At 43.9% G+C, this 24,057-nt stretch overlaps 1 protein-coding gene across 2 annotated transcripts in view; it reads left to right on the top strand.

Annotated features, from left to right (window-relative positions):
- Positions 1–24,057, top strand: part of APBB2 (amyloid beta precursor protein binding family B member 2) — a 341,181-nt gene that overhangs the window by 180,691 nt on the left and 136,433 nt on the right. For both annotated transcript variants that reach the window (XM_063457900.1, XM_063457901.1), the window contains 3 exons: positions 8,211–8,273; positions 9,037–9,122; positions 9,709–9,769. In XM_063457900.1, the coding sequence (XP_063313970.1) occupies positions 8,211–8,273; positions 9,037–9,122; positions 9,709–9,769 (210 nt within the window). The remainder of the gene's footprint in view (positions 1–8,210; positions 8,274–9,036; positions 9,123–9,708; positions 9,770–24,057) is intronic.

Below are 24,057 nucleotides of genomic sequence, written 5' to 3'. Positions count from 1 at the left end.
AATATTTCAGCACAGGCGCCAATACATTACTCTTGTACGAAACAGACATGCAAATTTGGGGGTTTATAAATATTTTATTTGCTTTGAGGCATCAAATTGCATATTTAAAATAAGAGCAAATTGAAGTTCTTTGCTGTCATGTGTGAATAAATGGGTGGAAAGCGGTGAAGGAAGTAATACATATTCAAATAGGCATTGGACCACAACCATACATTTTATGGAGATTAACTGGATACATCACTATTTCCTGCTATGATCAGTGATGTGTGGAGGTCTAACTATTTTAATATATACAAAAATGGTGGTTGCAGCCATTTATGGTAAAGGGTTACTCCAAAAAAATAAACACTGTTTCCATTAAATGCTGGTTTGGAGTAACCCTTTCTGTGATGGTCTGCCCACCCCCCAAACAAGAAAACAGCTTAAATTACCTCTTGTCCATCGCCAAGGTCAAGACCTCTTCCCGGCTCAATACTCTTTAGATGTCGTCACTCCCTCTAACCAGAAAGTTAGTGATGTCAGAGATGGTGGTCTGAGGCACGGTGAGTGACGCCAGCATGCTGCACATGCTTGTGTCAAATGCCAACTTTGTACTGGATTGATATTTGTCTGCCAGAAACTGTTTCTCCGAGCTGGTGAGTGACTCCCAATGACCCTGCTGCAGCTGAGAGGTTAATCTGCTGTGTTCCATAGCAAAACGCTGCAAATATGGACCCTAGGCACCATGACCACTTCAAATCACTAAAGTTGTCACGGTGCTTAAAGTTACCCTTTTGTGCATAAATTCAATGTGGGGGCCCATTAAGGTCTTGCCATTCTTATATAACTATTTTCCACAAGCATTTACTTACCTTTATTCCAGCACCATCCTCAGCAGCAATCCACCAATTCTTCTCATAGAGCATTATTGAACACTTTGAAGCCGATTCTAGGGAAAGTTACCCCATACGGATCCCTATGGCTGTCTGTGTTAGTGCTGTGTATGCTTATGAAAGCATGCTCAGTACTTCTAAGACATTAGTTCTCAGACTAAAAATAAATCCACATGAACGTTGGGGTACGATTGGGTATAAGAGCCAGGATATATGATTCAGGGCTCTCTGATACAGAGTGTTTGGGGGCCGATGGCCATACTTTCAAGCCCTCATACGAGAGAACATAAAAACATTGGGGAATTGGACATGGGGGGGAGGGGGACGGGACATTTTTATGGCACTATAACAAGATTACTTGAATTAAATGGCTATTTCCAAAGAGATGAGGAGCTCTCTTCTAGAGATGTAGCTGAGAAATGTTGCTTTCAAAAATTTCTGTTCAGATTCTTTGAATAGGTGTCATTATGAAAGTCCTGCGGGAATGTGTGTTCTGAAGGAGCTATTGATCTGTTTTGCTTGATATATTCCATATAGTTTAAACAGTGTTTATGTTCTCTGTGATGAAAAGGGTGTGTTGATAACAGAAACAGCATACATAAGTGAAACGTGTCAGATTTAACAGTTCCGAGGGAGAAAGGGCCATTGAAAGGTCCTTAGAAATATCGAACTTTTTCAGCAGGAGCAATGGTGAAGTTGCCCCAAGGCAATTCATATTGGTAAAGAATGAGCAAAATTGGCCCAGGGGACATAAAAATAAACCCCAATCAATATTCTATAAACCAAGAAGTAATCGCTGGCTGAAATATCCCTGCACTTATCGGCACCATTATAAAAAACTGCATTAGCTTCTGTCCAGCAAGATGAAAAGTTCTAGATGTGCCGCAAATGCACTCAATCATTGGTCAGAGCTGCACCAGAGAATTGAATGTATTCACAGGTTTCCAAAGACTGCTAAATGGCCGCAGGAATAGTTTTAGAGTTCCTATTTAAAAAACAAAAAAAAGAAATTCTAAAAAATTAGGGACATCCAAGGAACACTGACAATTTTCACATAGGATTTTAAGTACATGATAAAAAGGCAAGTGTTATAGCAAATATGTCATAGCAGAATTACTCTTCCACCTCGATTCTTCGAGACCCTTAGATCATTGAGACCATATATAGTGTTTTATAGAACAGTTTTTAAAAAAATTATATATATTTATAATTTTTTTTTTTCAAATCTTTATTTTTGCAGTGCGTGAGTAACATAAACAAGCTCGTATCGCCACAACAGCATGTACAAGCTAAAACAGTAATACAGTGAATGCAGTATTATGGCATGCAAGAATGGCACCATTTGTTTGTTAGTAAATGCAGGTTAGGTACTTCTGTCTTAAGTTATAGCCTGTACTAGTTAGGTAAAAATGAGGTGAAAATAAGACATATCGGTTGATAATAAAGGAGTACTACCATGAAAAGCGTGTCTTAGAGCTAGCATACTCTTAGATTACATTTTTTCAGGCTAAACATACATAATGGCTAAAGGCCACATATTCTGCAGGGTTTGGCAACACATATATGTAGCAGGCTTAAAAGTTGTAAACCACTAGGCTTTTGGGGCGCATCTGCATCAAGCTAGGCATGTTCAGAAATAGACCATTGGACTGAAAAAAGAGAAAAATCATACTTTTCTAGTAAAACAAAAGCAGAATATACATTTATGGCATTGCTGGTAATGTTCAGGAGGCAACATGTTTCTGCCAGTTTAGAGCTGCCTGTGAGTAAGTCCCGGTGTGCACGCTGTGTTACTGTCCAGGAGTGTGTTTATGCGTTCATCCTATGCCCACGATCGGGAAGTTGCCAGCAGGTTGGTCTAGGGGCCGCATTCAATTTTGGCCACTCCGCCAGCCCCAGGCCTTCTCAAGGCCCCTTGTGCACTTTCCACCGCTCCGGTCACTTTCAGCACCGCAAGCGAGGTCCCGGGCGGTTGTGTGATGGAAAAGTCCCGACCGGGCATGTGGGGTAAGCAGCAGGGTGTTTCCCTTTCGGGCACTCAGCCCAGGAAGGCAGATGCGAGCCTCGGATTTTGTGGGCCGCCTTCTCTGCTTCGCTGGTCTCATTTTCCCGGGCGTTGTCTGCGGTCTTTTCTTCCCGCCAGCCACTCCAGGCAGTTTTTTTGGTGGTGAGTAATTTGGTCGTGTAGGATGTAGTGGCTCCCTCTGGGTCTGTGCCCCTTTGTTCTGCATTCTCTGCCAGAAGTTTGCGAGGAGGTCGTCCAGGCGCTGCTCGAGTGTCTGCAGTCTGTTCAGTTTGTCTGCAGCTGGTGCAGTAGCCACCATTTCGAGGCAGATTGCGCCCCTCTATGTCTTTGCTTTAAGACTATGTGCTTGTCACGGATGAAGCTTGGCTGTGGTGATGGTGTCGGGATAACCCCCACCGGCAGGGTGGTAGCGGGGACCCGTATAATGTCAGCTTGTTCCGGTCGGAGAGGCAGTAGGGAGATCGGCCGCTTCTCCCAGGCTTTCACCTCGAGGTAGGCCTCAATGGCGGTGTTGGCTCAATCTGCTTGTCGGACGCCTGGAAACCCTTGTGCTGTAGCAGAGTAGCTTGCAGGTAGGTATCAGCGCAAATTTAGCCATTTGTTTGCTTTCAAAATACTGTTTTTAGGCGATAATTGTCAACTTTAGTACAGAGCCCACACTGCATGCAGCCTTTCAGTTTGGCAGCTAGGCCCCGCACCCTCTTGGTTTTTTTTTTAACATCAGAATTTATTAACTAAACTGGTATTTTTAGTAGATTTCAATCCTGACTGTAGCACTTAGGAAAAATGTGCTAACTTTAAAAAATTACCCAATTCCATCATAGCCATAGCTTGGCTGTCTAGCCTAAAATGTCCACTATGATGTTTAGTAAGTACATTTTACACTGTTGCATTGGAGCTACTTGTATGCGTTAGCAAGATAGAATCTGCGCGGATCCATAGGAAACTAGAAGTCATTAGAAGCAACATACAAATACGTATGTTGACTGCAAAACATGAGAATATTCAGCAATATGTGTTTCTAAATTCACTATAAAAGTCTTCCATGAAGTCAAGTCTTTTTGTTAGGTCCTAACCTAATGTAGCTGTGTTTTTTCTTCTGTCAGTTTGTGGCAGAATTCACTCTTGATGAGCAGGTAACGTAGCACTGTCACAATAAAACGTTACTCTTTCCCATACAGTATAAACATTCTGTCCTAACTGGGACTTTGTATGAACCCTTAACATTGTGGGAGAGATCTAGTACTCTGCCTGCTTATGATAGATGCCAAGCATACTTGGGATCTACCTTAGCCAGGTAGATCAACCTGTGCTCGGTGAGGGGACTGTGAAGGGCAATGAATAAAAATGCTTATGGAATGTTCTGCCACTCAAGTTGAAAGAGATGAAAGATGAATATTCCATTAGTTAAAGGAACACTATAGGGTCAGGAACACAAACATGTATTCTTGACCCTATAGTATTAAAAACACCATCTGCCTCCCCCCACCCCCCTAAATATAGCAAAATCTTACCTTTATTCCGGTCTGCGGCAGCCGGCTCTGCCCCTGATCTGCCTCTTTGGCGGTCTTCATCAGGACTGTTAATCTGAGCCAATCACAATACGTTCACATAGGGAAGCATTGTATTGGTTAAAACTGTCAAGAAGGCAGATCAGTGGCAGAGCCAGCACAAGCCAAAAACAGCCCTGACCAATCAATATCTCCTCATAGAGATGAATTGAATCAATGCATATCTATGAGGAAAGTCCAGTGTCTTCATGCAGAGGGTGGAGACACTGAATGTCAGTACTGCTGACTGTGCAGCACTGCCCCAGAAAGCACCTTTATCAGCCATCTGAGGAGTGGCCAGTGGAGGTATCACTAGGCTGTAATGTAAACACTGCATTTTTTTTCTGAAAAAAAAGTGTTTACTGCAAAAAAATAATGGGAATAATTCTACTCACCAGAACAAATACAATAAGCTGTAGTTGTTCTGGAGACTATAGTGTCCCTTTAAGAACAAAGTCACATTTCCAAAGGAAATCTTAAGTTTGTTTGTACTGTTTTTCCTTTATGGAAAGAAAACAACTAAAAATAGTGTTTAGCTTCCCTTTAAGTCATGACACTGTTCTCTGTCTGCTGAGGGAAGGTGTTTATCTCTTCTGTGAGCTGATAGAATGTCTTCATGTTCCATGTTCTGATATCTTCAAGGGCTGCTCTGTCAGCTTTATCTAGAGATAACCCAAAATAATCCCAGAGGTGACAGTGTCACAAATAAGGAGATGTGTGCAGAACGTTGAGCGACATACTTATAATGGAATCTCTTTGTTTGTTTGTTTGTGTAATCCGGATATTGAATTCAGACAGGGACTCTCAGCAGGCATAGGTTCAGACCTTATATTAGCTTGGCAGTGTAGATCTATTTTCCGGCTGATGTAATATTTGTAATTTAAGGTCCTTGGCCAGAAACACCCTGTCAAAATGTTTATTTTAGTCTTTTAGATATGACTTGACCACTGTTTTTTTAGCTGGAGTATATTAGAAATTTACCGTAGTAATCTGACTCTAGAGAGGAAACCCCACGTGATGGCAGGGTACATCTAATCTGGGTTATTTTTCATATGTATTGGTTGTAAGCTATGCCTATATAATGATGAATCGTAATAAGATTGTTTAGTGTATACCTAAATTAAATCCATGCTAATACTTCAAACTATCGAGGAACCGCCAAACTGAATGTGTCTTCGTTGATGTAAAGGCTATGCACTGATTGAGTGCTAGCAACTGCACGCTAGGGAGTGTGAGCTGGCAGTCAAGTCCTTTTAGGTGGAGTGGTAGTGCCCGCAGCCCTCGCATCTAATCTGGAACACCGCACTGTCTGAACGAGAAAAGGAACGTCGGGTAAGCGTATCTTTTAATCCATTTAATTGCTGGAAATGTACTAGTTTATGGTTTATAGATTGAATATATACCTACATAATGAAACTCGTAATCCACACAAATCGTGGATGATGGGCCACTTGAAAGTATGATTGTTTCTTTGCTGTCAGACTCACATGTAACTGTATCTATTTCTAGATTATGGTGAGTATTCATTTATTTCATTTACCTGTATTTAAAGCGCCATGGCATCCAGATCAGGAAATATCTCCAACAAATGCCCCACTGCTGTGATAGCAGTATAAACCACGTGTGGATATATCTGTGACTTTACTACTATTGTAACTGGCTGCGCATGCACATTTATTAAACATCCCTGCACCACCATTTTGCCTGCCTTTACAAACCATTACTAACCTCTTTTTAAACCATTACTAACTCTTCCATTTCCCGTCATTTGTTTTGGTAAGTACTGTGACTGTAATCGTCTCCCTTTCTCTCCAGTCTGCGTTCACTTTCATTGCTTTGGAACCTAAGGGGTTCTAAGAAACGTGATTTATACTTTCTGTGCTCTAAGGTTTGTCGTTCAGACACAGGTGCAACCACTGAGCACAGGGCCATATCCGGCTGGAATTTCATTTCCTTTGAAGGGTAGAGCAGATTGCTTGCAGCAAAAAGGGTGGGATGCGGTATAACTGGAGATGTTGGTATGCTTAGAATAACACACACACACTTTGGGTAGTCCCATGCTAAAAATATATTTAGGGCCTCTGGACAATTTTCTTTTATTCTAAATTTGTTAAGATTTTGCTACTTGTTGCATCTGAAAGTTTAGGTATTTTTGTGGCAGCTTACATGGAAGAAGTTTATCCCATTTAGTACTATTAGAATTATCAGTGTCAGTAGTGCCTGCATACCACATGAAACAGCAGCTGCAATTATACTTGAAATCTGTGTCCAGAATTATGCCGTAAAATTCAGATCTCAGGTTGATCGTCTGGTGCCCAGCTTTCATGACAAAATGCAATTCCAGAAAGAGAATTGCATCATTACAGGCGCTCACTCTGGACTGAGCTAACGAAGGGTGTTTCTGCCTATAGCAGAGTGCTTCAGTAGCAATGCATGTGCATAATTAAAATTTATGTCACTGAGTGGTTCTGATTGCTTGTGACATAAATGACATCATGCATGTGTACTCAGAACAGCATCCATGTTTTTTCCAGTGGCCATTGTGGGCCGTCTAGACGCTTATCAATACGCAGAGTTAAGTGTGTTTGGTGTCACGTGATGTTAATGCAGAAATGAATGTGCTCAAAAATAAAAACTGAAGTCAGGAGGGTCAGGGATAGCTTGGGTTGCTTATTTTCAGATTTTATTTAAGTAGACACAAAAATGCAACCTCCGGGCTTTTTAAAGATTTTATGTCATCCATTAGGGATGGGTTAAATTTCAACCTTAACGTTTGAAAATTGCATCCTGCGTAATTCATTATGGAGCAACCTATTAAAGCTGCCTGTTGGCAAGTGTCCCGTGTGCATTAAGAGAATTACACCTTGGACATTTCGTTAGAGCATATAATCATACATTGCATAAGCCTGCCGATGTGCCCCATTTTTGGCCAGTCCTGCTTAAACTTATTATTGCTCGTCCGATTAACCCACATACCTGGGAAACAATCCTCCTGGGGCTCCCTGCAGTTCAAGAGCCTTTATATACTTTATAAGGATACAATTGTATTAGATGCAGCATAAACACTTTAGCACACTCCACTTCGAACTAACTTTAAAGCCCACAAAGTTTTTAAAAAAAGGTAAAAAAAAATAATGGGTAGTTACAGTATATGACCATAAATCTTATAAGCTGGTCTCCCATTTTTTAGGAATGTCCTGTTCTATAGCAATTTAATGTCTGTAATTATGAGATTAACCCACTTACCTGGAATATGTAATTTTATGTATGTTTAATTTTGCATAAACCGGAGGGGGCAGTGCACAAAGACAGGACCATTCCCACTACAATTGTATTATATGCATAGATTTCCAGATAATGGTTTGTACTGGACCTGAATATATTTGTATAATGTTATCATATCCCCTCTCAGGCGCTGTTTTTCCAAACTAAAGAGTTTTAAATCCTTTTATTAATTTTGTAGCTCGTCTCTGCACTTTTTCTAGTACCATGATATCGTTCTTTAGAGCAGGTGCCCAAAATTGCACAGCATATTCAATAAAATTGCTTTAAGTGGTTGCACCTGTGCATTTAACTCTTTGGGTTCTTTTGGGATATATCCCTTTGTCAACCAATGGGCTAAGACCCTACTGATCCTGTATCCACCATGTGAATATATGCTAACAACATTGTCTTGTGTTTTGTTTTTTTCTTTGTTTTCTTTTCTTTCCCCTTTCTTTATTTATCAATGTGCTCCTTCCTTGTGAATAATTGTATACACAGAAACAGCCATGGAGTGGTTTTGCTGTTCTGAATGGGGGAAAGATAAATGTTGACATTTGGAAGGCAAGTACCTGCTAAAACCATTTCAAAGTGTACCGCTTGTAATTTTTTTGTTTGCATGTGAATGTCTGTGGTATTCTCACAGATAACTTCGAAACCAGGCAGGGAAATGCGAAGGAATCCCACAGAGCTGCACGCGACTCTGTTACCATTCCAACTCACTAACTAAATAACGGCTTTGGAAGACAGAAATGCCAGCACCATAGGAGTAGATAAACTCAGTGTTCCCTCAATGCAGTTTTTTGGCCTTCCCAGCTCGGAAACGGTTTACATCAACCTTCTTTATAAAATAAAATGACACCTGTCTTATCTTTTAACATAATCTTCTATGTTTGTGCACTTTCACCTGTAGGCAATCTGTATTGACCTAAAATGATTAGTTAATGTATTGATAGAAGAACCATTAAAATATCTTTGGGAAATGCCCGTCAGAGAGAGAGGGTGGTGTTTATGCTTTATGCTGTTCTTTTTCTGGGGGTAATTTGCCATACATTTGTTTATATGTGAATGTCGTGTCCATACACACACACACACACACATACGGTTGGTATATAGCGGTAAAAAATAACCTCCAGAGAACTACAGAGCATAAAGAGATATTAATGTAAACCAGGATAAATGTCCAATTAGATAATAAATAAATCTGCGATCTTTGCTGAATGTAACACATCTTTTTACTGAATCCTCGTGTCAATGTAAACTTTTGTTTTTGTTTGTGCGGTGTGAATTATTACCATATCCTAACGTGCTGTGTGTTTATCTATAGGACTTGCACGCAGCAACAGTGAACCCTGACCCGAGTCTAAAGGAGTTTGAAGGAGCAACATTACGCTACGCTTCTTTAAAGCTAAGGCGAGTAAATAAGGACATTAGAATTACTTTACAGAATGCTTAAATGGAAAAAGAGTAAAGTACACCATTTAATTAAGACACTATAAAACTGTAAATGCCACAAAATAAGTGTGTGTCATCACTAACAATGGAAAAATGTAAAGTAAAACACATGGGTGCAGAACGTATGAGAGTTGTTTGGCGTAATTACAGTGACTGCTTATTATCTGTGTGTTCTGTTATTTCCACGTTTGTCGATTAGCAAAGTATTCTTTCTGTGTGTGCTAAATCAATAGGAGTGAATGAGGCAACATTTCCCTATGGTTGTCTCTTGTGTTTGTAAAATGAAACGGCAGGATTTTCCTTTTGACTTGCGGAGCATCTTTTTTTGTATTCATCAAGTGCGTGTGGGTGTCTGGGTTTTTTGCAGAGAGTACAGCTTCCATGATGTAAACTGACTTGGCCTTATTATATATGTCTTGCTCACTTGGGCATTCAAGATCTCACTAAGATTCTGCAGCTAAGTCGTGTTTGTTTCTTGCCTGTTCATAGACATGTGTAATTGTACGGTCAGCATCCTAAATATGTGAATTCTTCCTGTCCCCAGAAATGGCCCTCAGTCTGATGAAGAGGACTCCTCCAGCATCAACAGTGATCCCGAAGCTAAGGTTAGCAAGTTGTTTGACCTTAAATCACACATATATATATTGTTTCTATTTATGTTTTAAAATTTATATTTTAAACACAATCCACATAAATAACATTTAAAAATGTTGTGCTATGTGTACATCTTAAAGTAAGTGTTCAGGCTGACACGGTTATTTACTGAATTGAGAATTGTGGGGAATTTAAATTTAAGGTCAAAGATCACCTTGAATTCTAACTTTAGTAAATAAGCGTGACCTAATCTGACATAGACAAGCCGCGAGGACAGAAAACCTAATGAAGGAAAGGTTTGGGACTAGCAACAAAGGAAAATAAAATCCCACAGTTCATTTATAATCTATAGGTAGATACTTAGACAACCACATGCTATCCTCTGATACTAGTAATGATCCCATACAGTACAGAGAGTCGAGCGTAATACAGAGATCCTCATACAGTACGGAGAGCTGAGCATAATACAGAGATACTCATACAGTACAGAGAGCTGAGCATAATACAGAGATCCTCATACAGTACAGAGAGCTGAGCATAATACAGAGATACTCATACAGTACAGAGAGCTGAGTATAATACAGAGATACTCATACAGTACGGAGAGCTGAGCATAATACAGAGATCCTCATACAGTACGGAGAGCTGAGCATAATACAGAGATACTCATACAGTACGGAGAGCTGAGCATAATACAGAGATACACATACAGTACGGAGAGCTGAGCATAATACAGAGATACACATACAGTACAGAGAGCTGAGCATAATACAGAGATACTCATACAGTACAGAGAGCTGAGCATAATACAGAGATACTCATACAGTACAGAGAGCTGAGCATAATACAGAGATACTCATACAGTACGGAGAGCGAGCATAATACAGAGATACTCATACAGTACAGAGAGCGGAGCATAATACAGAGATACACATACAGTACAGAGAGCTGAGCATAATACAGAGATACTCATACAGTACAGAGAGCTGAGCATAATACAGAGATACACATACAGTACAGAGAGCTGAGCATAATACAGAGATACACATACAGTACAGAGAGCTGAGCATAATACAGAGATACTCATACAGTACAGAGAGCTGAGCATAATACAGAGATACTCATACAGTACGGAGAGCTGAGCATAATACAGAGATACACATACAGTACAGAGAGCTGAGCATAATACAGAGATCCTCATACAGTACAGAGAGCTGAGCATAATACAGAGATACACATACAGTACAGAGAGCTGAGCATAATACAGAGATACTCATACAGTACAGAGAGCTGAGCATAATACAGAGATACTCATACAGTACAGAGAGCTGAGCATAATACAGAGATCCTCATACAGTACAGAGAGCTGAGCATAATACAGAGATACACATACAGTACAGAGAGCTGAGCATAATACAGAGATCCTCATACAGTACAGAGAGCTGAGTATAATACAGAGATACTCATACAGTACAGAGAGCTGAGTATAATACAGAGATACTCATACAGTACGGAGAGTCGAGCGTAATACAGAGATCCTCATACAGTACGGAGAGCTGAGCATAATACAGAGATAATCATACAGTACAGAGAGCTGAGCATAATACAGAGATCCTCATACAGTACAGAGAGCTGAGCATAATACAGAGATACTCATACAGTACAGAGAGCTGAGCATAATACAGAGATACACATACAGTACAGAGAGCTGAGCATAATACAGAGATACTCATACAGTACGGAGAGCTGAGCATAATACAGAGATACACATACAGTACGGAGAGCTGAGCATAATACAGAGATACACATACAGTACAGAGAGCTGAGCATAATACAGAGATACACATACAGTACAGAGAGCTGAGCATAATACAGAGATACTCATACAGTACAGAGAGCTGAGCATAATACAGAGATACACATACAGTACGGAGAGCTGAGCATAATACAGAGATACTCATACAGTACAGAGAGCTGAGCATAATACAGAGATACACATACAGTACAGAGAGCTGAGCATAATACAGAGATACTCATACAGTACAGAGAGCTGAGCATAATACAGAGATACTCATACAGTACAGAGAGCTGAGTATAATACAGAGATCCTCATACAGTACAGAGAGCTGAGCATAATACAGAGATACTCATACAGTACAGAGAGCTGAGCATAATACAGAGATACACATACAGTACAGAGAGCTGAGCATAATACAGAGATACTCATACAGTACATGGAGCGGAGCATAATACAGAGATACTCATACAGTACAGAGAGCTGAGCATAATACAGAGATACTCATACAGTACATGGAGCGGAGCATAATACAGAGATACTCATACAGTACAGAGAGCTGAGCATAATACAGAGATCCTCATACAGAACAGAGAGCTGAGCATAATACAGAGATACTCATACAGTACAGAGAGCTGAGCATAATACAGAGATCCTCATACAGTACGGAGAGCTGAGCATAATACAGAGATACTCATACAGTACAGAGAGTCGAGCGTAATACAGAGATCCTCATACAGTACGGAGAGCTGAGCATAATACAGAGATACTCATACAGTACAGAGAGCTGAGCATAATACAGAGATACTCATACAGTACGGAGAGCTGAGTATAATACAGAGATACTCATACAGTACGGAGAGTCGAGCGTAATACAGAGATCCTCATACAGTACGGAGAGCTGAGCATAATACAGAGATACTCATACAGTACAGAGAGCTGAGCATAATACAGAGATCCTCATACAGTACAGAGAGCTGAGCATAATACAGAGATACACATACAGTACGGAGAGCTGAGCATAATACAGAGATACTCATACAGTACAGAGAGTCGAGCGTAATACAGAGATCCTCATACAGTACGGAGAGCTGAGCATAATACAGAGATACTCATACAGTACAGAGAGCTGAGCATAATACAGAGATACTCATACAGTACGGAGAGCTGAGTATAATACAGAGATACTCATACAGTACGGAGAGTCGAGCGTAATACAGAGATCCTCATACAGTACGGAGAGCTGAGCATAATACAGAGATACTCATACAGTACAGAGAGCTGAGCATAATACAGAGATCCTCATACAGTACAGAGAGCTGAGCATAATACAGAGATACTCATACAGTACAGAGAGCTGAGCATAATACAGAGATACACATACAGTACAGAGAGCTGAGCATAATACAGAGATACTCATACAGTACAGAGAGCTGAGCATAATACAGAGATACACATACAGTACAGAGAGCTGAGCATAATACAGAGATACTCATACAGTACATGGAGCGGAGCATAATACAGAGATACTCATACAGTACAGAGAGCTGAGCATAATACAGAGATACACATACAGTACAGAGAGCTGAGCATAATACAGAGATACTCATACAGTACGGAGAGCTGAGCATAATACAGAGATACTCATACAGTACAGAGAGTCGAGCGTAATACAGAGATCCTCATACAGTACGGAGAGCTGAGCATAATACAGAGATACTCATACAGTACAGAGAGCTGAGCATAATACAGAGATACTCATACAGTACGGAGAGCTGAGTATAATACAGAGATCCTCATACAGTACAGAGAGCTGAGCATAATACAGAGATACTCATACAGTACATGGAGCTGAGTATAATACAGAGATCCTCATACAGTACAGAGAGCTGAGCATAATACAGAGATACTCATACAGTACATGGAGCTGAGCATAATACAGAGATACACATACAGTACATGGAGCTGAGCATAATACAGAGATACTCATACAGTACATGGAGCGGAGCATAATACAGAGATCCTCATACAGTACAGAGAGCTGAGTATAATACAGAGATCCTCATACAGTACAGAGAGCTGAGCATAATACAGAGATACACATACAGTACATGGAGCTGAGCATAATACAGAGATCCTCATACAGTACAGAGAGCTGAGCATAATACAGAGATACTCATACAGTACAGAGAGCTGAGCATAATACAGAGATACACATACAGTACATGGAGCTGAGCATAATACAGAGATACTCATACAGTACAGAGAGCTGAGCATAATACAGAGATACACATACAGTACATGGAGCTGAGCATAATACAGAGATACTCATACAGTACAGAGAGCTGAGCATAATACAGAGATACTCATACAGTACATGGAGCTGAGCATAATACAGAGATACTCATACAGTACAGAGAGCTGAGCATAATACAGAGATACACATACATTACAGAGAGCTGAGCATAATACAGAGATACTCATACAGTACATGGAGCGGAGCATAATACAGAGATACTCATACAGTACAGAGAGCTGAGCATAATACAGAGATACACATACAGTACAGAGAGCTGAGCATAATACAGAGATCCTCATACAGTACGGAGAGCTGAGCATAATACAGAGATACACATACAGTACATGGAGCTGAGCATAATACAGAGATACTCATACAGTACAGAGAGCTGAGCATAATACAGAGATACTCATACAGTACATGGAGCTGAGCATAATACAGAGATACTCATACAGTACAGAGAGCTGAGCATAATACAGAGATACACATACAGTACAGAGAGCTGAGCATAATACAGAGATACTCATACAGTACATGGAGCGGAGCATAATACAGAGATACTCATACAGTACAGAGAGCTGAGCATAATACAGAGATACACATACAGTACATGGAGCTGAGCATAATACAGAGATACTCATACAGTACAGAGAGCTGAGCATAATACAGAGATACTCATATAGTACAGAGAGCTGAGCATAATACAGAGATCCTCATACAGTACGGAGAGCTGAGCATAATACAGAGATACTCATACAGTACATGGAGCGGAGCATAATACAGAGATACTCATACAGTACAGAGAGCTGAGCATAATACAGAGATACTCATACAGTACAGAGAGCTGAGCATAATACAGAGATACTCATACAGTACATGGAGCGGAGCATAATACAGAGATACTCATACAGTACAGAGAGCTGAGCATAATACAGAGATACACATACAGTACAGAGAGCTGAGCATAATACAGAGATACTCATACAGTACATGGAGCGGAGCATAATACAGAGATACTCATACAGTACAGAGAGCTGAGCATAATACAGAGATACACATACAGTACATGGAGCTGAGCATAATACAGAGATACTCATACAGTACAGAGAGCTGAGCATAATACAGAGATACTCATACAGTACAGAGAGCTGAGCATAATACAGAGATCCTCATACAGTACGGAGAGCTGAGCATAATACAGAGATACTCATACAGTACATGGAGCGGAGCATAATACAGAGATACTCATACAGTACAGAGAGCTGAGCATAATACAGAGATACTCATACAGTACAGAGAGCTGAGCATAATACAGAGATACTCATACAGTACATGGAGCGGAGCATAATACAGAGATACTCATACAGTACAGAGAGCTGAGCATAATACAGAGATACACATACAGTACATGGAGCTGAGCATAATACAGAGATACTCATACAGTACAGAGAGCTGAGCATAATACAGAGATACTCATACAGTACAGAGAGCTGAGCATAATACAGAGATCCTCATACAGTACGGAGAGCTGAGCATAATACAGAGATACTCATACAGTACATGGAGCGGAGCATAATACAGAGATACTCATACAGTACATGGAGCGGAGCATAATACAGAGATACTCATACAGTACAGAGAGCTGAGCATAATACAGAGATACTCATACAGTACAGAGAGCTGAGCATAATACAGAGATACTCATACAGTACATGGAGCGGAGCATAATACAGAGATACTCATACAGTACTGAGAGCTGAGCATAATACAGAGATACTCATACAGTACATGGAGCGGAGCATAATACAGAGATACTCATACAGTACAGAGAGCTGAGCATAATACAGAGATACTCATACAGTACAGAGAGCTGAGCATAATACAGAGATACTCATACAGTACATGGAGCGGAGCATAATACAGAGATACTCATACAGTACGGAGAGCTGAGCATAATACAGAGATACACATACAGTACGGAGAGCTGAGCATAATACAGAGATACACATACAGTACAGAGAGCTGAGCATAATACAGAGATACTCATACAGTACAGAGAGCTGAGCATAATACAGAGATACACATACAGTACGGAGAGCTGAGCATAATACAGAGATACTCATACAGTACAGAGTGCTGAGCATAATACAGAGATACACATACAGTACAGAGAGCTGAGCATAATACAGAGATACTCATACAGTACAGAGAGCTGAGCATAATACAGAGATACTCATACAGTACAGAGAGCTGAGTATAATACAGAGATCCTCATACAGTACAGAGAGCTGAGCATAATACAGAGATACTCATACAGTACAGAGAGCTGAGCATAATACAGAGATACACATACAGTACAGAGAGCTGAGCATAATACAGAGATACTCATACAGTACATGGAGCGGAGCATAATACAGATGTAGCGGAGTAGAGGTACGATCCAAGGTAGCTCCGCTGGTAGACAGGAACAACAATCCAATACAGGTATCAAACGGGTAGCGTGGTTACAATCCCTTCCCTCCAAGAACTAGACGACACATAGCTTGGAGGTCAACTGTCAGCTTTATTCACACAATTTCTTTTATGGCTTTTTCCCATGCAAGGGAGGTAACTCAAAACAACCAATCACCTCACAATCACCTCCCCTCCCTCTCCTCCCCTTAGATTAGCAGGTAAATTAATTAGAGGGAACCGAGTTTTCCCCAGTTTCTGAATGTGGCGAAACCAGCTTCGCCACTGTGAACTGGAGAGGCCTGGCTGCTAGCCTCCTGCCCGCTGACTATGGCCCCTGGACATATTGCACTTTAAAGACTATATTTGGGCATGTACTAATTTGTATTGCTGCTACTGGCCCTTTAAAATCAGCAATGGACATTTTGGGACTACTGTCCCTTTAAGACTGTGGAGCGTAGTACAGTAATCCTGCCTTTAATACTTTCATGTCATGTATGTATTTTTGTATGCAGTTAACCTGGGTTATATATGTGTACAGCATTCATCTGATTGTTCGGTAGAATCACTCCATTCATTGTATTGAGGAAACTACCGAACAACCAGACCACCCAGGACTAAGTGTGCCTCCAATTACCGTTTGCAACAATGTTGCAAACGGGTAATTGGCAATCATGTAATGTGTTCTGTGTCCTCTGGGTGGCCGCCATTCAGGAAACAACCACGTGGCGGCGGCCATCTTAAACTACCGAACAGCGGTGTTTTGCCGTCGAGTGTCTGGAACTAAAATCGGACACTTGACTAGGCAAACACCGCTGAGACCTCCATACTTCCAGAAATTCGTATGGAAACTACCGAATGACCCGCCGTTCGGTAGAAAGAACCCCACAAACAAGGGAATTCATTCTAACCCTCTCCAGGCTCTATAACACAGGCAATTCGCCTGTTTTCATTCCCTTGTTTGTGACCGACCGCAGGGCCAAAATGCATGGAACTGATTTCGGATACTTTACCCATGCGGTCGGTCAATACTTTAAAGTTCCATAACTCCTGAACCATTTATCCGAATGGGCTGATTCTTGCATATGTTGTCCCCCTGAATAAGGGCTATCAGGGGATACCTGTTTTGGAGGTGTAGCATATGTATTTGGGGTACATCCAGGAATTGGGGAAAAAGGTGTACAGTATAATTGTGTTAAGTGTTAATCTAAGGGGAGGAAATGTGTGGGAGGTACATCCATGTGATTGGTTAATTTCATCCTCCCCCTGGGAGTGTCCTGTATGTACTTGTTGGTAATAAAAGCCAGACTGGGTGTCCCAGTCTTGAGTTCCTGCTTAACCCTCAAAATGAAGTGTCGTCTCGTTCTTGGGGGGGATTGGATTGTAAGCTGACTGCCAAGAGTGTAAGCCGATTGTATGCTTTTCTTGTTCAGCTGTTCCAGTTCGGAGTGTCATTTCGTATCCAGCTCGTGAGTTCTGATGTTCTGCAGTAGCTGTGCCTGTCTATGGAAAAGGGGATTATCGCCTAAACGCATTTTTCCCCTTTTATGCTGAAACGGTCCGTTACAATTGGTGGCAAGCGGCGGGATCGTTCCTACAACCAGAGGGACAGCTACAGACAACACCATTTTTTGGATTACAAATTGAGGGCAACGCTAGTATCCGTACAGCGACCCTATCTACAAAGGAACTCAGAAAATGGAGGAGAAGTTTCAAGTTAGATTGGACGATTACGTCCTGGAGTCTGGAGCAGTCTCAGAGGAGAACATGTTGATGTACAGAGAGACTGTCAGAGCCAGATTGTGGGACGAAGCCCTAGAGGAAGTACAGTATTCACGAGGGGATCAGCGCCGCAGCAGAAGGCAGCGAATTCTGGCTAGAATGGCAGAGCGGATGCCCCTCCTGAGAAAACAGACCACAGAAAAGTGGGTGACTAGACTCGAGATTCTAGTATACGCAGAACTGGTGCTCGACGACGCATACCAGGCGCTACAGTGGTACGCGGCTCAGTGTGTCCCCAGGATGGCAGAGTATGAGTTCCCAGAAGGCGGAGATTACACTGGCCCCGGTCGATTTTGGAATAATAGTGGTGACGAGGACTTTGGGGAAGATACCGACTATCGTTTTTGGGACCTGTACGGCATCCGAGAGAACATGCTGGGTCTCTTTGGCGCTATTGACCTCGAGGCAGACCTACGATATTTGGTTAACCAGGAATGGAACCTGGAGGGGGATTACCTGCGACTCATCAATGAGGCCTGGGAAGAGACAACCGGTCCTCCCGCCCAACAGCAACCAGCAGTACCCGAGGTAGCAGAGGTATCCAGCGACTTGGAGCAGACAAGTATGGAAGGCTCTGACGCTGAAGATGATTTTATGGCCAAGGTGAGGCAGCAAGTGGCCCAGTATGGGGGTTATATATCCATGGACACATTCCAGGGGATCTGGAACCAGGTCATGGCTGAGCAAAACTCAAAGATGGACGAAGAGTATGATGAGCAGGAAGAGTGGTACAGCAGCAGAGTAGAGGCTGCATCCGAGGAGGTTAGCCGCCCCCCCCTGAGGCGGCAGGAAGAACCCGAAGTAGGGGTCCTCATAGACTGGTCCTGTGAGCAACCCCAGGGAGATGAAGGTGTCGTCCTTCCTCCCCAGCGGCAGTGTGTACCCCAGGGAGGTGAAGGTGTCGTCCTTCCTCCCCAGCGGCAGATTGTACCTCAGGGAGCTGAAGGTGCCGTCCTTCCTCCCCAGCGGCAGTGTGTGTCCCAGGGAGATGAAGGTGTCGTCCTTCCTCCCCAGCAGCAGGCTGAGTTGCAGGGGGCAGAGGTTGTTGTTCCTGCCCCCCAGCAGAAAAGTGATATGCCAGGAAGGCAGTGTGAAGTAAAGGGAGAGGAGAGCAGCGTCCTCCCTCCCCAGCGGCAGTGTGTGTCTCCGGGAGCTGATGGTGTCGTCCATCCTCCCCAGCGGCAGGCTGAGTTACAGGGGGCAGAGGTTGTTGTTCCTGCCCCCCAGCAACAAAGTGATGTGCCAGGAAGGCAGTGTGAGGTGAAGGGAGAGGAGAGCAGCGTCCTTCCTCCCCAGCGGCAGTGTGTACCTCAGGGAGCAGAAGGTGCCATCCTTTCTCCCCAGCGGCAGTTTGCCATCCAGAGAGAGGAACTTGTTACACCCTCTCTCCCACGGCAACCTAATCCACCAAGGGGAGATGTTAAGCCCCACAACTGTGCAGATGGGACCGTAGTCTCTGCACTTACAGCACAAGGGATAGGGACGGTCGGTCCTGTTCCCCAGCCTCAGTGTGATGGATCCAAAGGGGAGACAGTCGGTCTCCCCCTCCGGCAGTCGAGCTGTGCACCTAAAGGGGAGACAGCCAGTCTCCAGCAACCAGGCGCCCACCAGACTACTCCCGTGGTAGGGCTGGCAACAGGACAGAGTACCGCTGGTCTCTGCCCCCTCAGCAACCCACCAAGGCAGCCTACCCGTCTCCCACCCAGCAGTGGTGAAACACCAGAACTTGGACAAAATCCTTCCTCACCCAGATGTAGTAACCGGTTAGTGTGGGTGGGCTGCTCTGTTATTTCTGTTTCGTGGGTGGGTTGCTGGACTAACCAGGGCACTGACCGGCAGAAAGTCAGGTACCCTGTTAGTCTAATTGACAAAGGGGAGAAATGTGGCGAAACCAGCTTCGCCACTGTGAACTGGAGAGGCCTGGCTGCTAGCCTCCTGCCCGCTGACTATGGCCCCTGGACATATTGCACTTTAAAGACTATATTTGGGCATGTACTAATTTGTATTGCTGCTACTGGCCCTTTAAAATCAGCAATGGACATTTTGGGACTACTGTCCCTTTAAGACTGTGGAGCGTAGTACAGTAATCCTGCCTTTAATACTTTCATGTCATGTATGTATTTTTGTATGCAGTTAACCTGGGTTATATATGTGTACAGCATTCATCTGATTGTTCGGTAGAATCACTCCATTCATTGTATTGAGGAAACTACCGAACAACCAGACCACCCAGGACTAAGTGTGCCTCCAATTACCGTTTGCAACAATGTTGCAAACGGGTAATTGGCAATCATGTAATGTGTTCTGTGTCCTCTGGGTGGCCGCCATTCAGGAAACAACCACGTGGCGGCGGCCATCTTAAACTACCGAACAGCGGTGTTTTGCCGTCGAGTGTCTGGAACTAAAATCGGACACTTGACTAGGCAAACACCGCTGAGACCTCCATACTTCCAGAAATTCGTATGGAAACTACCGAATGACCCGCCGTTCGGTAGAAAGAACCCCACAAACAAGGGAATTCATTCTAACCCTCTCCAGGCTCTATAACACAGGCAATTCGCCTGTTTTCATTCCCTTGTTTGTGACCGACCGCAGGGCCAAAATGCATGGAACTGATTTCGGATACTTTACCCATGCGGTCGGTCAATACTTTAAAGTTCCATAACTCCTGAACCATTTATCCGAATGGGCTGATTCTTGCATATGTTGTCCCCCTGAATAAGGGCTATCAGGGGATACCTGTTTTGGAGGTGTAGCATATGTATTTGGGGTACATCCAGGAATTGGGGAAAAAGGTGTACAGTATAATTGTGTTAAGTGTTAATCTAAGGGGAGGAAATGTGTGGGAGGTACATCCATGTGATTGGTTAATTTCATCCTCCCCCTGGGAGTGTCCTGTATGTACTTGTTGGTAATAAAAGCCAGACTGGGTGTCCCAGTCTTGAGTTCCTGCTTAACCCTCAAAATGAAGTGTCGTCTCGTTCTTGGGGGGGATTGGATTGTAAGCTGACTGCCAAGAGTGTAAGCCGATTGTATGCTTTTCTTGTTCAGCTGTTCCAGTTCGGAGTGTCATTTCGTATCCAGCTCGTGAGTTCTGATGTTCTGCAGTAGCTGTGCCTGTCTATGGAAAAGGGGATTATCGCCTAAACGCATTTTTCCCCTTTTATGCTGAAACGGTCCGTTACACTGAATGACCCCTAAATACGGGGGGTACGAGGATAAATGAGGGGTCCCCTGGTAGGTCTGCTCTGGGTGAGTAACATATTCAAATTTCACCCAGATCAGACCAGGGGTTCGGGAGTTACAGGTATTTAAAGATTTGACCGACTGCAGGGACACAGTAGCCGAAAACGGCTCCATAGATTCTGGCCCTGTAGTCGGTCTACTTCACTGCCTAGAAAGTGCCGAATAGCTCAGCCATCCGACCCCAATCTTTGGTTCGGATGAATCCCCTAAACTGGAGAATACAAACTACCGAACGGCGGGCCGTTCGGCAGTTTGGATCATACGATCTGGGGATCCTGGAGGTCTGAGCGGTGTCTGGGTAGTCGAGCGTCCGATTTTAGTTCCAGACGCTCGACGACCAAACACCGCTGTTCGGCAGTTAAGATGGCCGCCGCCACGTGGAGATTAGGCGAACGGCGGCCACCCACGGACCCAATAACGGTAGGTGCACATTTATTCTTCCTTAACATGCTGGTACCATATATAAGATGCATGGACATATAGGTTTAGGGACAAATAACAATGTAAATATGAGTTTCTGGTGGCTGCTTCTGCCACAATTTGGCTCTGACAGTCTCTCTGTACATCAACATGTTCTCCTCTGAGACTGCTCCAGACTCCAGGACGTAATCGTCCAATCTAACTTGAAACTTCTCCTCCATTTTCTGAGTTCCTTTGTAGATAGGGTCGCTGTACGGATACTAGCGTTGCCCTCAATTTGTAATCCAAAAAATGGTGTTGTCTGTAGCTGTCCCTCTGGTTGTAGGAACGATCCCACCGCTTGCCACCAATGCTCCCCCAGAACCAAGCCAGCATACACAGTCTGATCCCAACGGATCGGCTTGGGGATGTCTGGAGGAGTACCCACAGATCACTTGTCTAGTTCCGTTTGTCGGGATAACCCGTCAGCATTTCCATTGAGCTTCCCCGGGCGATATTGAATATTGAAATCAAAGGGCTGAAGCGCTAAGCTCCAGCGCAGCAGTCTGGCATTGTCTCCTGACACCCGGTTCAGCCAGACCAACGGGTTGTGATCTGTGAGCAGGGAAAAGGTTTGTCCATACAAATAGGGCTGTAGTTTCTTGAGGGCCCACACCACGGCAAGGCATTCCTTTTCGATGGCGGCGTAGCTTACTTCTCTGGGTAAAAGCTTTCGGCTGAGGTAAGCTACGGGGTGTTCACCGCCATCGGCTCCGATCTGGCTCAGTACTGCTCCCAATCCGAACATTGAAGCGTCTGTATGGACGAGAAAGCGTTTAGTCGGATCGGGAGCAGCCAACACAGGGGCATTAACAAGGGCATTTTTTAGGAGTTGGAAGGCCTGTTCACACTCTGGGGCCCATACTACTAATTTGGGAAGGTTCTTGCGGGTCAAGTCGGTAAGGGGCTTGGCTAGGGCGCTGTAGTTAGGTACAAACTTTCGGTAATATCCTGCCGTCCCTAAAAAGGCTAGTACCTGGGTTTTAGTGCGGGGGGTTGGCCATTTAGCTACGGCCTCTATTTTGGCTGGTTCGGGTTTTTGGTGGCCGCTGCCTACTCGGTGTCCGAGGTATTGGACCTCGGCCATCCCTATATGGCATTTACTGGGCTTGAGGGTCAGTCCGGCTTCCCGGATGCGGTCTAGTACTGCTCCGATATGGTCTAGATGATCGGCCCAGGAATAACTGAAGATGGCTATGTCGTCTAGATAGGCGCAAGCGTACTCCTGAAACCCGTCCAATAGTCGGTCCACCATCCTCTGGAAGGTGGCCGGGGCGTTCTTCATCCCAAATGGCATGACCCGGAATTGGTACAGGCCAAATGGGGTGACGAAGGCCGACTTGGGAATGGCGTCCTCGGCTAGAGGAATTTGCCAATACCCTTTACACAGATCAATGGTGGTTAAGTATTTCCCCCTAGCCATTTTGTCTAATAGCTCGTCTATCCGGGGCATGGGATAGGCATCGGATATGGTTTTATCATTGAGCCTCCGGTAATCTACACAGAAGCGGGTAGTTCCATCCCGCTTCGGCACGAGTACTACGGGGGATGCCCAGGGGCTATCGGAATGCTCAATTACCCCTAACTGCAACATTTCCTTCAATTCCTTGTACATGTTCCCCCTCACTGCTTCGGGAATGCGGTAGGGCGGTTGACGGAGTGGGATCGGGTCTAGGGTTTCTACCCGATGGGTAGCTAACGGGGTATACCCCGGGAGGTTGGAAAAAGTGGCTCCTTTTTCCCTAATTAAACTTTGGGCCTGAGCTTTTTCTTGGGGATTCAAGCGGTCTCCTAGCTGTACGGCTGCGAGGTCCTCTTGTAGCGTTCCTCGGGCCAGCATGTCAGGGAGGGGTAGGTTATCTGTGTCCTCTGCAGCCGAGGCGCAGATGGCGGATACTTCCTCTGTGCGCTCGTGGTAGGGCTTCAGCATGTTCACATGGAACATGCGTCTGTCCCCGGTCCCGGCGCAGGGGCCGATTATATAGGTGGTATCGCAGACCTGCTCTACCACCTTGAATGGGCCCCGCCAGGAAGCCTGCAGCTTGTCAGTAGGGACGGGGCGCAGGACTAGTACTTTCTGGCCGACCTGAAAGCTGCGGTCCCTGGCTCCCTTATCATACCATTGGCGCTGGCGCGTCTGGGCCGCCTGGAGGTTGTTGCGCACAGCCCGGGTCAATTCCTCCAGGCGGTTCCGAAACTCCAACACAGAGGGTACGATAGGGGTGCCGTCAATGGTCGTTCCCCCCTCCCAGTGTTCCCTTATTAGG

This window comes from Pelobates fuscus, chromosome 6 (assembly GCF_036172605.1).
Source record: "Pelobates fuscus isolate aPelFus1 chromosome 6, aPelFus1.pri, whole genome shotgun sequence".
NCBI classification, from domain to species: Eukaryota; Metazoa; Chordata; class Amphibia; order Anura; family Pelobatidae; genus Pelobates; species Pelobates fuscus.
This window is presented reverse-complemented; position numbering and strand designations above follow the sequence as displayed.